The following is a 15490-nucleotide window of genomic DNA, read 5'->3' as shown; positions in this document are numbered from 1 at the left end:
GGTTAGCGCCGAGATGATGTTTTGGAAACTCACATCGGCGCAAGAGAAAAAATTAAAAGGAGTATTGGTAACAAAAGTTAAGTCTCTTTAGGAATCACATCAAAGAGGTATGGCTCTTTAGGAAACGCATACATAATTTGGTCTCATAGAAGATCCGTTTGTAAAAAAAAAGAGGGCCGCCAGAAGGATAAAATACTTTTGCTTTATTTACGAATTGGTTTTAACATATTTGCGCTTGTAAAGGTTCCTAGGTTTGGGACGGGAATACATTGTCAAAACAGAGCAAAAACAGTAAAATCTGGGTCTTGCCTCATTCCTGACGTTTGTTAGTTTTAAAGGTTTGACACTGTGTGAAGAAACTAGGTATTCAACATGCCTGTTTTTGGACTAATCTGTATGTACCGTGTGCTGGAACACTGGTTAAGGGCGAGAGACCATCAGCATATTTTTTGTTAAAGCGCACGTCTATGTAATGACAAGTTTTGTTTTGTCTTCTTTGAAATGCAAGAAAGCTGGTAAAATCCAGTAACTGAAATATTATGCTCCATTTTCTGAATCTTAACCAGTAAAAAATATCAACTGTCAATCTTAAGAGTTTGAAAGAATGTAACTATTTACAATATTCAGTTTTGCAAAAGGTGATTTATCTTTATCTCTTTGTCAAACGTTTTCTTGGGAGGAAATATAATATCTCACTTGCAGAAGAGCCCGTCTGACATCTTAATACAGTTTCAATATTCGTTTGAGAATAACGTCTCTAATATTGATATAACCTAGATTCTATAAGTTTTTTTACGGTCTTCAAGAATCCTGGACTAACAAAGTTTGCTATTTTCCTATCTTGATTTCACAAAAACTGACTCTATTGTAACTTTTGACTTTATCCCAAACATTACTGGTTAGCCATATTCTTCGAGTGATAACGCTTAGAAAATTGTGAGAATTATTTTTAAAAAACAATATTCAGATAAAAGTCAAATTACTTTCTGCGTGCTAATGCAATCAATTCAGAAAGAAGTAACCTTTTAAGATTTTATTCCCCGATTTCGCTCAACAACCCGCAAAAAAATAAAATAAAATAAAAAATAACGTCAAGATAGTACAGAAGATATGAATGAAAAACAATAATGGATATTTGCACCAATATTTGGGAGAATTATTGGCTATTATAAAACCATGACGTGTGTGGCTGCTCTCTTCATTTATAAATTAGATTTTTATTTTAATCTTTTAACATATGTGTGGTCTGGAAATTTTACTTGGTTATGATCCTTGGATGTTAAGTAATTAAATACTTGAAAAGTAAAATGTAATTATTTTATAACTTATAGATCATATGCAACAAAGTAGCTATCATGATTACCAAATTAAAAATTTAAACAAACTAATCATTTGCAATAAATTAATATTTTATTTAAGAAATTTCTTAAATTTCGGCTTGCCACAGTTGATCCTGTCCCTCATGTATTGAATAAACGTGAGCTTTTGATCGGGAGTTTACCAGATAATTTACTGGGCTGATGAAGGTACCAGCTGAATCCTTCGCTAACACTTGGTGACAAATTGATCTCAATTTTCAGAAATAACAACATCATCGAATGGTACTATTATCAATTAGAGCGTGGCATTCGGTTCAAGTAAGTAAGGAACTGGAGTGGACATTAAGTAGATCCCTGGAGATCACTTTAAAAGAAACCAAAATTTGTATGTAACTAAAGTTGCAGTTCAGCAATTTAAAAGCATAAATAGAAAATTGTAGGCTATAGATCAGACCAGTATCCTAAAGTTCCAGATTTTCTTAAAAAACAATCAATATATTCTGAAAAAAGATGTATTCCAATGAGGTCTTCTGCTATTAAGGAATATGCCATTGTTTTTTTTAAGAACAGATGCTACATGTCCAGCAAGCAATTTCCAACAAACTTAATGTGCAAACTTCAATTTCTTTCAATTCCTTGAGTCTAGACCTAATGCGCAGCTTCTAATATTTTCCTTAGTAGTAAACATCTATATTTTGATTTATGTATTAGAAAGAATATTGGTAAGGATATGTTTAGGAGAAATGAACTTGTGTTAAGTAATATCTGATTTCTTTCTAAGGTGAGATCAAGGGACGGATCTCAATCATAGCAGACGAAATCTCCAAAAAGATGTTTAAAATGAAGTTTAATTATCCTTAAAATAATAATTTTTTAAATAACTGCAGATACGGGACTGCACTCAGTGACACTGATTTTCTTATATATTCCAGGTGACTTAATAATCTTCCATTCCTCGCGCTCCACAATTAACAGCCCGCAATAACCTTAGTCTTTCAATTTTTTAAGTGTCAGACTTAACTAACCAAAGTTCAAAATATAGGATTTCTGTATCAGCACTAAGTATCTGATTATTGATTTGATATAAATTCCATTGTAAATCATTGTTAATCTACATCAGAAAGGGATAAATTTAACTGTACAGAAAAACAAAAAAATACTAAATGTTTTAACATTATTTTGTGGTGGTATGACTCTACGGAATAATTTCTTTGGTTACCGTGTTTCAGACTATTAAATGAACAGTTCCGCCTCCGAATGAATATTCGATTAAAGTGATTAAAAAGTAAACGAGACCATTTTATTTAAAAATATAAACCTAAAAATTGAGAGAATGTTACATCTTCCAAATTAAGTTGTTTATGAAATGTACTCGAAACACACACATACACAAATAATTTTCCCTAGAGCAGTAAGATTTCACATAAAATTCCAAAAGAGTTCATAGAAGGGGTATATACATATATAAGAAAGAATTTTCCAGAATGAAATCAGTAAGAAACACAACCGGCTATGGTAAGTACTAAAAAATTGTAATGATTTCTTTAATTAAGGAATTTTTTGAAACAAAATAATTTATTTAGAATTAGAATTAATCTTCAATTAACAGTATATCACTTAAGTAGCTCTATCAGTTTACAAAAATTAAGTAAATATAAAGTTACCATTGTTAATTTTATTATTTTTCTCCCATCAATAGAAATACAAATAACAAAAGGCACATTTTTCCACTTAATTTCAATACTTTATAATATCGGGTCAAAATCTAAGCTAAATGAGTGCAATAAGCAATTTGCTGAGAAAATAAATGACGCACGCCCTAATTTTCTGAAGAACTTTAAAATGAGACTGCTTACACTAAAAGTAACAAATCAGTCACTGAGGGTCCCATTTAGTCCCATTAAAAATGATCATAAAAAAGTTTCAAACTAAAATGATTTAGCTTTAGCTCTCAAGATATCAATAAATGAAGTAAAATGCTTGCGCTACTACTACCCTTTAAAAATAATACTCTTTTAAACTTTCACATTGTTTTAATTAGGGGTTACTAAAATGATCACATATATGTAGGACTACCCTACCTAGAAAATATTACTTTGTTTTATTTTTCTATTAAGCAAAAAGAATGCATTAATTCCCATATTCAACGTTCAAATGTATTAAAAAATAATAAATACTTTCGTAACTAGAGAGCAAAGCCAAGCCTAAAAATGTTAGAAGCTATAATGATTCCGAAAAAAAAAGCTGTCTTATTTGTTTAAACAAGTGTAGATGATATCCGGCTATCTTCTATTATATATCAAAATATTTATCTTGGGGCTCACCTGACAGTAAAGTGACGCTTTACCCAAACATTAATATTTTTATAAATAAATCTAAGAAAGGATTAGTAAATCAATCAATCCGCAAGTAACTTTCAAAATATGGTCAGACTATATAGATAATTATTGTATAATTTTTACAAAATCATGCGTTACGAACTTGATAGTAACAGGCGAATTTTCAAGTAAAAAAAAAGATTAATTAACCAGTAAGTTGATTCTTATATTTTAGACAAAATGGAATAAATATGGACCAAAATACTTGGTCCCTTATAAACCAAGGCAATATGTATTTACTAACTCAATACTTGAATATTTTCCAGCTGGTGTTAATAATATGGGGAAGTATAATCCTTTCAGTGAGCGGCAATGCTGTGTTTTTCCACAGAGGCCGAATATTTCACAGACCTGTACATACTAATATCCTTCTGCCACGCTTCGACAACAATCAAGGTAATGGTTTTGGATTAGACAATGAACAAGACAGTTTTTCGAACACTGCTCCTTATGCTCCAGCTGCTCCTCATCCAGCAGCCCCAGTAGTTCCACACGAAGAGAAGCCATCTTTCCCGGAATCTCCACACACAGAATACAGACCACCAGGAATAGCAACACCATCTACAGAAGATGATTATCCGTATCCAGCTCCAGAACCAGTAGCTTCAGCGCCATCGCCTCCTTCACCAGTTTCAGAATACGGACCTCCAGCAGAACCAGAAATCCCAAACGAAGAATATGGTCCCCCAGGTCCTTATCCTCCACTGGCACCACCACCAGAACCTCCAAATCATGAGTACGGACCGCCTGGTCCTTATGCAGCGCCATTACCTCCTCCTCCACTAACACCTCCAGCGCCTGCTCCAGAGTACGGACTTCCATCCGAAACAGAGCCACCAACGGAAGAAAATGGACCGCCAGCTCCCTATCCAGCTACAATACCGCCTCCACCTTCGGCACCCGCAGCAGAATATGGGCCACCAGAACCTCCAAATCATGAGTACGGACCGCCTGGTCCTTATGCAGCGCCATTACCTCCTCCTCCACTACCACCTCCAGCGCCTGCTCCAGAGTACGGACTTCCATCCGAAACAGAGCCACCAACGGAAGAAAATGGACCGCCAGCTCCCTATCCAGCTACAATACCGCCTCCACCTTCGGCACCCGCAGCAGAATATGGGCCACCAGAACCTCCAAATCATGAGTACGGACCGCCTGGTCCTTATGCAGCGCCATTACCTCCTCCACCACCACCACCACCACCTCCAGCGCCTGCTCCAGAGTACGGACTTCCATCCGAAACAGAGCCACCAACGGAAGAAAATGGACCACCAGCTCCCTATCCAGCTACAATACCGCCTCCACCTTCGGCACCCGCAGCAGAATATGGGCCACCAGAACCTCCAAATCATGAGTACGGAGCGCCTGGTCCTTATGCAGCGCCATTACCTCCTCCACCACCACCACCTCCAGCGCCTGCTCCAGAGTACGGACTTCCATCCGAAACAGAGCCACCAACGGAAGAAAATGGACCGCCAGCTCCCTATCCAGCTCCACTACCGCCTCCACCTTCGGCACCCGCAGCAGAATATGGGCCACCGGAACCTCCAAATCATGAGTACGGACCACCGCCTGGTCCTTATGCAGCGCCATTACCTCCTCCACCACCACCTCCAGCGCCTGCTCCAGAGTATGGACATCCATCTCCTCCGGAGCAAACAAATGACGAAAACAGGCCGGCAGCTCCACATCCAGCGGTTGTGCTACCTCCATATCCGCCACATGCACCCGCTCCAGAATATGGTCATCCTCACCTATCAGAGCCACCAAAAGAAGAACACGAATCATCAGGTCCCTATACTACATCTGCACCTGCCCCACCAGCCCCCCCAACTGCACCTTCTCCTCCAGAGCCACTTAAAGTAAAGTATGGACCGCCCAAACCTTATAAAGCACCTCCACCTCCTCCATCCCCTTCACACGCACACGCACCGCACCATGAACCTCATCCTTCTAGGCGGCCAGGGCCTTACCCAGCTCCAGCGCCTTATTCAGCTCCAGCGCCTTCGCATTATGAACTACCAGCTCCACCACCAAAACCTGCTTCCACTTATGGTGCACCCGGAGGTTTCTAAGTCATTAATAAATAAAGCTAAGTAAGAATTTTAATATGTAAAAAAATTACACTTAAGTTTTTATATATTTTTATTAAAACAAATGAAATTTGTAAGTAATTTTTTCTTTAATCTTGTGCTGTATTTTCCAAATTCCATTATTTATTTATAAAAAATAAAAAACTATTACAAAATAACTAGCTAGTAATAATTATATTTAAAGACAAATATTTTTTGTATAAAGTAATTGAATGATAAATTAATTTAATTGTTTAATGAATTTCAAGTCATCAAACATTTTCAGCAACTAGTTTAATTTTTCTAAAATTATCTGGTTAAACTTTATGTTTCTTTAGAATAGACTTTAAATCAGCTATAAAGCAAAACAAAAAACAGAATTTTTAAAATACTTAGTTCTTTCAATGTAAGTATGCCGCTGTTGTTTAATTGAGTGGAGGATTCCTTTTTTCTAACGGCATGCTTTCATGTTATGAACAACGAACTACAGTAAGAGTTCGAGAAAACTTACCTCTATTGTTACTTCTGACATTACTATTGCAGTATTCCTACTCAATCATGCGTTTTCTCTCAAGCGAGGGAAAATAATTACATGATTCTACAATCCTTTAGGATACTTTGTTAAATTTATTACTCTGAAACCCTTCCATTTTAAGAATGTTTAAAGACCAAACTCTTTAAATGACAGTGAAATTATAAACATACTTTTATTATCATTTATTTAAAAAAATATTCACTATATTCACTATACTATAAGTATTCAATGTAAACTAAATAGATTTGAAGGCAATAGCAACATGATTATCAGGCTTACATATAATTGGAGTTACCACGTCCAGCTGGGAGCCCTTCCACTCCAGAGAATAATTTCTTCCAACCTAGAAACACAAAACAATATTTTAAGTTATTATTATTATTTTTGTAATCCCTCAAAAATGATAGACCATGTCTGTAAAACATTATGGAAAAATAATAAAGAACAGATTTCTGAAGATTTTTTTTTTTTTTTTTTTGCTTTCACTCACATAGTAGAAAGTTCAAATGTATTACTTCGATTTCACGCTACCAGGGTCTGTCTATAAGGTTCTCTTTCTTCTTGGCCATGGTGTTTTGCTCAATCAGGGTTCCTTGCACTTCGCGCTGTCATGTCTTCAGTTACCAGCAAGATCCAGCACCTTCTGGGAGGGTAAACTGAGAACTTTTTTATTTTAAGAATTTATTCAAATTCTTGTAGAGGATATCCTCATTCTTGTCCATATCTTCAGCGACCATCTAGCATAATATGCTCTGCAACGGTACGTTTTTACCTCCCCCAAAAAAACAATTTTTTTTTTTCACACGTATTCTGCATTTTGCTTATGGGCTTCCATGCCTCAGATCCATATAATTCCAAACTTTCTAAAACATGAGGTGTATATTTTACGTTTTTAGGGATATTAACATCATGATTCTAGATTGTAGAGTGTAACTTCCGTTTAGCAACTCTTCTTCTTCCTTTTTTCTGTTTTTTTTTTCTTTTACCTTTATAAGGCCAAAAAGCAAAGAGAAAGTAATCACCTATTTTTCAGGCAAGGCTTAACGTTAATTAGGTTTCGTGGACGGGGGCGGAAGCTCGTACTTTACAATAAACAATTTTTTCTAACAAATAAAAAGTAGTCTTACGCAGGATTCCCAACTACAAAGCCACGCTCTTGACTACTAGACCAACACCCGCTTATAAGGCCAATAGCCAACTTCTAAAAACAATATCATATTTCACATATTTATTTTATATTTAAAACGAAAAACTGCGACTAACAGGGAACCAAATTTTGTAAAATAAACCATTTCTATCTTCTACGTGAAATCATAAAGACCGCAACATTAAAGCAGACAGTATTTTAATGGTATGTCATGTTGACAACAAATGTATTTATTCTATGATTTTAAGTAACCAAACGTTTCTTTCAATTTTGGTAAATATACATATTTTAGAAAACCATTTTTGTCGAGGTTCATTTCAAATAATAAAGTTTCCAAAATGTAACAATTTAATAAGTTAATAGGTTAAATTTATTTTTTTCACTTTTTAATCTTTTTAAGGCGAATTAGAAGAAATTGAAGATCTTTACGTATGTACACAAAAATGAAAGAATACAGAAATTGAGATTTCAAGCTTAGTGCCTAATACACTCATCAGATAACATTAGTACAGATTAAAGGGGAACATATTTACATATTAAGGAAAAAATTTGAAGATAAATAATAAATTAGTCAGGTTTATTTACCTTCAATATAAAGCTCAGCAAATTTTGTTCAGCCAATCTGCGAGCAATACATGTACGAATTCCGTGACTGAATGGAAGGACTAGATAAGGAGAAACATTACAGTAATCTTTACTTCCTCGAATCCAACGTTCAGGTAAGAATGTAAGTGGGTCTTTGAAATTTTTTTCTAAACGGCAAGCCACCAAATTATGAGTAATAATTAATGTCTGCAACAATTAAAAATTGGATTCTAAGAAGGTATTTCATAAAAAATTAATTTTTTTATAGAAAATGCAGGTAATGTTAGATAATTACCCCTTTTGGCACTAAGTAACCTGAAAGAGTAGTATCCTGGTCTAAATTACGGCTGATGCCAGTAGCAATAGGGTTAAGCCTAAACGTTTCCTTTAAAATAGCTCTTGAATAAATAGCTTCGTTTAACACTGATGGACTAACTGGCGAATTCGCATTGGGTAATAGCTTCAGTGCTTCAGCTTTTAAACGTTCTTGAACAAACTTATTGCGTGATATATGATACAAAATAAAGCATGATGTATAAGATGTCTAAAAACACAAAGGAATTCAAATATTAAATAGTAAATAAAAATTAATTCATTTATCAAAATAAATTAATTAAAAATAAAATAAAATTTCAAAACATATAAGATTATTGATTTATCGCCCTAAGGGAAGAATTGCCTTCATTACAAATTTTCGAAAATGAGTTTTTAAAAGCAAAATGATCTCTTTATGTATTAAAGAAAACATAAACTCAAAAACAAGAAATATGAGGATCTACAAATTCAATTTTCCTTTAGATATCCCATGGGATCTGGCGGAAAGAAAACGATTAAAGCGGGAATTACCACTTCTCTGTATAATTTTTAATTTATTTAAAAGGTACTAATACATCTACAATAAATATAATGTTTCGTCCTTAATCATTTCGATCATTTTCGCTGAAAGTGTCAAAACTTTCTCCGCAAATGTTATGTGCTAACGCGACGATTTCTGATAATAACGTGGATGTTTTTGCGGTTACATTCCTATTAATGACACATACAGGCTTAGCAACACGAATTTAAAGTGTGTATTTTTTTAAACATCTGCTGAAGTATCCTGGTTTATACAATGAGCATATAATGAAACTGGCTAATGCAATATATAGAATCTCGATACATATTCATACAACGCATCAAAAAGAACGAACAAAAAAATAAATCGCACAAAAAAACGCATTAAAAAAGACCGCACAAAAACAGGTTTGACCGTATGTTCTGCTTTTCAAGTTTGAAGAAAATGTGTAAGTTAGAATCTTGGAATTAAAGAAAAACAAAAAAATTGAGAGAGTATTCACAACAGATTTTTTTTTCAGAAAACCTAAATCTAAGAACACTAAATGAACACCAATTTTCAAAGAAGCAAGTATAGGTCCCATAATGCCTCTAAAAACTTAATAATCGTTTAAGGAACAAAAATTAAGTTGTATGGGTATTAAAAATTACATCAAATGAATCAAGTACACCAAGTATATCAAATATTCTAGTTACATTACCGTATCTATTCCACCTAAAATTAAGTCAGAAACCATTCCACGAACATCTTTCAGGTCAGACTCTTCAAATTTCAAATATTTATCTACTAAAGAGATAGTTTCTTCTGTTTTTTTTTGGGCAGATTCATCTGTTACAGTTGTTATTTTATTTAACTGCTTATCTACAACACTTCAATAATTTGTAACTAAAATATGGCTAAAAATAAAATATTACACTTTTTCTTTTTTTTTTAATTTAAAAAAAGCAATACCATTCAATGAAACTAAGGCTCTTTTCTAATTTCTTATAAATAGGTGTTTTCATCTTAGACCAAATCGTTTCTGTCATATCCGTCCGAAGAATACAAGAATTTGCTATTTCTGTAGCTTCAATTAATCCAGCAACTATAGAATCACAATTTGATTGAGTTGAGTGGAAACTACCTAATCTCTCTCCGAATAATGCTGACCATGTTACTGAAAAAAAAAGTTCCATCTAAAAAATTTTTATAGTAGTTAAAGTAAAAATATAGCTATAAATTAATCGATAAAAATTTGATGGAAGTACATTCCAAATTTAATCTTGAAATATGTGGAAGAAAGTCATATATCACTACCCCTTCACCAATGAATGTCGTCAGAAAATCTCCGATTATCTTGTCGGATGAAGGCAGAAATAATCTCACATCCTGAATGCGAGCAAGTGGTTTTTGAAATGTACTCCTCAAACGCCACCATTCACTTCCATTTCTAGAACAAAAAAAACATACAAAAATGCAAAAAAAAAAAAGCTAAGCCAAATAAAAATGATAATAAATGAGCAACCGTTGTTAGAAAAAATTATGCAAATAGCAATAAATCAAAGGCATCTAAAGATCTTCCTTTAACAATTTTTTTTTTTTAAGAGGATTCATCATACTTCCAATCAAATTTTCGAAACGTCTTCGCACTAAATTTTAATCATTAAAAATCAGAAAGAGTAAACACCCACACGAATTTTTAACCTGAAATGTGAACCTGATGAAATTTTCTTAAAACTTCAACTTTAGAGGGGAAAAAAGCTAAAAACAACAAACTTTATTCAGCAAATTGCCATTTTTGCTCAATCTATTTTCAACAATTTTAGATTACAAATTGAATTCATACACTAGCTTATACGTAAGGAGAATATTACACTTAATGATCGTTTAGAGGAAGCCTTAATCCCACTTCTACCTCTTGCCTACAACTGCCTTAAGAAGCATTTTCCAGAGATGATGTTTTAAATAAAAGCTACAGATCTTCATGTCTGCAATGAGGAAACGAATTTTAGACAAAATGAAACAGCTATTGTCATAAAAATCTCAAAAACTTAAAAATCTATTCAGTGAAGTGTTCTTCTAATGGCAGATATTATCTAACACCTTACAATTGCATCACTCGAGATCCAAATCCAAAATATTACATTTGGACTTTCTGAGATTTCTTGTTTTAGAATTATGCTACACACACACATACTCTCTCCCCCTCACTCTCTTACCCTCTTCCACAAAATATAAAATTAATTAAGATATAAAATTAATTAAAAATTTAACTAATTTTTTTTGGGGGGGGCGCATCGACTGCTTGGCCATTAGCGCCTTCAACTAATTAATTTGTAAAAAACATCAAGTTTCAATTTTCACTAATTAAATTTTTAAAAAAAACTTATTGAAAGCAATACATTATTACTAACGTCGGAAGAAGTCCGCCAGTATTATAAAGGTGTGGTCGCGACAAACGGTAGTGTGCAACTGCCAAATGGCTCCTTCTTGCAGGAAACTTTCCTTCAGATTTATAAACTTGTTCAATATCACTTGGATCAAATACGTTAACAATTACCTCTCCACCCATATTCTGCTTTACAAGACTTCCATATTCTTCTTGCATTTTATAACCGGTAATATGTAGGCGATTTAGGTCGTAATTACCTGTAGCACAAGATTTTACAAATTCTTTACATTTTTACATAAGTCGCAATTATGGTTTTTATTTAACAATTCAAAATAAGCATTTTAGTTTTGTAGTAGAATAAGAAAAAGAAAATGGTAAGCTACTTGAGTGTTCTAAATATAAAATAGATATTAATTGTACAGAAATTTCCTTAAAAAGAAAAAAACTTTCTTCAGTTAGCTCAAAAGACATTTGGATTGGTCTTAAAAGTTGAAACTTATTCTTATTAAAGAAAAAAATAAAAATGAATTTTTAAGTTATCATAAATGGTGAATTCCATTACCTATTAATGGCAAGTATTTCCACAATCCTCCCAAAATTGGTAGTGATTTTGGGCCAGGTATGCATTCAAATGGTTTTGCAGATACATCAGCTTGAATAGCTGAAGATATTAACTGCTTCAATCCTCTCTTAGTTACTTCCATCTAATTAACAAACTGTAATTACTTAAATAACTAAGTTAAATAGGATAGGAACCAATGTAACTAAAGAACTAACCAAGATTGAACTTAGCCTCGTAAGTGTTAAATGTAGCACTGAATTCGTGAGAAAATTATATTTAAATCATATACTTTACATTATGTATTCAATCATTTAAATGTTTGGTTTTGTTCGATTTATATAAATAAATTTTATCTTGTGAATCACTTCATCTTGTTTTTCACTTAGCCTTTATTGTTTTTTCCATTACTCTAAAACTATTAAATGCCCAGGAAGCAATTTGGTCGATTTACTTTTTTTAAATACAAATGTCTGGGCAAAGCGCTGTTGAAATCACTCGAAAAATAAATGCAGTTTGGTGCAACGGGATTAGTGAAAGCATGTTTAAAAATGTTTCCAGAACATCCAGTCTGAAAATCTTGACCTCGAAAACACCTCGGAACCCAAGAACAATTTTAAGAACATCGTGGAAACTAACCCACCTTGAATGGTTCGTAGCATTGCAGCGCAAATGAACGTTTGCTACCCTGCTATTTTGGAGATTTAAAGCGCATTGGTAAGTTAGAAAAGTGGGTGCCTCATAATTTAAACCATCGACAAACATTTTCAAGTGTGGAATTTTTTTCTACATGTACTTGCGAACTGAAAACTACCTGAGCTTTGATCGACTCGTGTTTTGTGACAAAAAATGACTCCTGAACAACTATTGACAGCGATTGGGCAAGGTTGAGTCCCGCTAATAGTTCCCAATCACCAAAACCCAGCAAAAAAAATAAAATAATAATAAATTAAACCTGATTAGAGTGTGATGATCTGCGATGGTGTCATCCTCCATACATTTTTGAAAACCGGTAAAACTACCAATGCATGGAGATATTTTCTAGAAATTGACGGATGTATTGAAAATTATACCAATAACTGTCGGCACTCGTCAATAAAAGGGGTACTATCTTAATGCAAAACAGTGGCTGCCCACATGAATTTCACAAATTATTGTCCAAAAATTGAATGACTAGGAGATCGAAGTTCTGCCTTTTCCCAGAACTCTGCCAAATTATCGCCTTTTAAAGCAACTGTGTAACTTTCTTCCTGGATAAACTTCCCACTGAGGGCTAGGCAAAAATGACATATGTGAAATCCTTTGAATTTGGAGGATCCAATTTTAACAGTGATTGGATAAATCGACTAATTTCTGGATGGCAAAGATATGCTAATGCTGATGATGTTGCAATTACATAAAATGAGAATTAGTTGTGTTGTACAATTTTAAATCGTCAAACCCGCAAAATTTGCCTTTTAACCGAAATAAAATAAAATTCCCTTTTCACTAAATTTAAATCCTTATTTAATTTTAGTAGTTTAAATTAATAAAACAAAATTATTTTCTTGAAATTCACGACTATGTAGGCAAACCATGGTAGAGAATACACGTTAACTTCGCTGGACCACTCCAAAGTAACTACTGGATGGTGGAAATGGATGCTAACTCCAAGTGGTCAGAAATAGCCACAATGAGAAATATAACCAAAGAATCTACAATTCGTCCATAAATAGATTAATCTATTTCTCCAGTAACGATTCAGCACCCCAGGATCTCACAATACCACTCGAAGTCTGATAGATTATTGGAACGATTCATTGGAACAAAGGTATCTAGCGGGGTAAGACGGAGGAGGCAGCCCTCAATAAAAAGAAAGCAAGGTTGTTACTAAGTTAACGGAAGAACTAAACTGCACATAAATCACCGGCCGAGTTATTTATGAAAAGAATAAATAGTGTTAGATAGGTTGAACTAAGATCCGAAGGAAGTCATGGAGAAGGAGATAGGGAAACAGAAAAGTTACCACGATCAAAGTATCTAAAAGAGAGAATGTACTGAGGGACAAGAAATTTGGATAAAAAAAAAGAAAGAATGGAAACCAGGTGTGATTAACTGCAGGACTAGAGAGCTATCATATCTAGTCATGAATGAAGAAGAACTAAAGAAAAAAGCTCTTAAACCTGTTGCTGCTGATCATCCGTGATATCGCACTGATCTACACATCTGTTTATTTTTACTTGCCAAATTTACCAGCATGTTTTTTAATACGCATCCAGTATAATTGTAAATTTCAGTTTGGATAGATTTCTGTGCTTATGTTACAAACTATTTAATTATACCTGGCAACCGTTGTTGTATGCTTTCCTCTAGGGTACTGATGAGGTTTGATGATGTAGAATTAGTTGTGCTATCTGCGAAGTGAAGAGATTACAGCTTCATACAGTTCATATGAACGATTATAACCCCGAAACTCCGCATTCCAAACAACACGAACCATCTCAAAACTACTCTAAACAAAATTCACTACAAGTAAAACGTCACATATACCCTACCGATGTGCGATAGTCGGGAACGTATCGATACATATTTAAACCAGTATTGATGAATTTAAACTACTATAAATTACCAGAAAAGTATCGATAAATCAAAGTAATGGATAATCAAGTTCAGTGGATCGAGAGAAATGTCGGCTTTCTTAACAAGTTCTCGTCAGTCCAAAGCGATGTGTTTCGAAATATGCAATGCCCCAGCTTCTTTCGAGAGGCTGATGAAGAATTAAAACCGACCCTTGTAAGACCGAAGGGTAATGTAGAAATAAAAATATGAAGTTAGGAGCTGCAGTAAATCCTTTCTGAAATTTGTGCATATATCCAGGCCTTATCATCAGATGACCAATAATGAGGAATCTTTCGAATGGACAACCAAGAGCCAACAAACATTAGATTGACTCAAGAAAGCTTAATTGATGACATTTTGCACAACTAAGGGTGGGTAGCAATTAATAGCACAATAACATATATGTGGCATAGGAGATATGGAGAGTACATGTCGCGTCGCGTGCTTCTCTACAACCGTTTCATGGATAAAAAAGTCTATTGTATCACTATGAAGAAGCTTTGGAATTGAGACACTGGAACATCGTTCTATAAGTACTTGTATAAAATCCGTTCCTCCCACCGACAAACACGCTTCCCTTACTTGTTTTTAAAATATCAAGAAACTAGAAGCATAAATAGCTTACTGGATAGAGATTAAAGGATATTACCATGGTAATGCTGGCCTCTTGTAGGATTGCACACACTAGCAGAAAAAGCTGCGTTAACAAGAAAAAAATCCACCCTCCAAACACAAGTAGAATTGAGTAATTCCTGACGAATTAGTGAGGAATCATGAAGATATTAACTAAGGATTAAATTTCACAAGCAGAACGTGAAAACATTCCTTCACAACTTGCTAGCGATGTGCTCTGTAAATGGTTCATTCTGTATCTTGTTAGACAATGTGATATCTTGAATTCACTTTAAGAGGCTTAGGCAAAGTGTAACGTTAAAGCACCACTTCAAAGTAACTTGAATCATCGCTACTATCGGCAGCATAATATTGAACTCCAAAATCAACAGTGTTGAAAAATTACTCAAGAATTTTGATTTAACGTTGAAAAAATTGAAGAGATAAATGTCAGAATAATAAATTCATGTTTTGTTTTT

At 34.1% G+C, this 15490-nt stretch overlaps 2 protein-coding genes across 3 annotated transcripts; one reads left to right on the top strand and one right to left on the bottom strand.

Annotated features, from left to right (window-relative positions):
* The first annotated feature begins 1350 nt into the window (after positions 1–1350).
* On the top strand, positions 1351–6010 carry LOC141457251 (uncharacterized). The gene is made up of 3 exons (XM_074133963.1): positions 1351–1637; positions 2549–2834; positions 3964–6010. Exons 2-3 carry the CDS (start codon positions 2832–2834, stop codon positions 5770–5772), a joined length of 1812 nt encoding a protein of 603 aa, XP_073990064.1. The 5' UTR covers positions 1351–1637; positions 2549–2831; the 3' UTR covers positions 5773–6010.
* A 102-nt stretch (positions 6011–6112) lies between these two features.
* Positions 6113–14471, bottom strand: dib (Cytochrome P450 302a1, mitochondrial). 2 transcript variants are annotated; one of them, XM_074133988.1, is made up of 9 exons: positions 14123–14471; positions 11805–11958; positions 11265–11499; positions 10119–10300; positions 9823–10027; positions 9572–9740; positions 8332–8580; positions 8037–8243; positions 6113–6647 (listed from the first exon to the last, which is right to left on the bottom strand). In XM_074133988.1, the coding sequence occupies exons 2-9, from the start codon at positions 11944–11946 to the stop codon at positions 6540–6542; spliced, it is 1497 nt and encodes a 498-aa protein (XP_073990089.1). In that variant the 5' UTR covers positions 11947–11958; positions 14123–14471; the 3' UTR covers positions 6113–6539. The 2 variants fall into 2 exon arrangements, with proteins under 2 accessions (XP_073990089.1, XP_073990078.1); XM_074133977.1 differs by having other exon boundaries at positions 11805–11946.
* Between the last annotated feature and the right edge of the window lie 1019 nt (positions 14472–15490).

The sequence above is a fragment of the Rhodnius prolixus genome, unplaced genomic scaffold, assembly GCF_049639745.1.
Source record: "Rhodnius prolixus isolate KJV_2025 unplaced genomic scaffold, Rpr scaffold_1, whole genome shotgun sequence".
NCBI lineage: Eukaryota > Metazoa > Arthropoda > Insecta > Hemiptera > Reduviidae > Rhodnius > Rhodnius prolixus.
The sequence above is the reverse complement of the archived record's forward strand: the minus strand, read 5'-3'. Positions and strand labels throughout refer to the sequence as shown.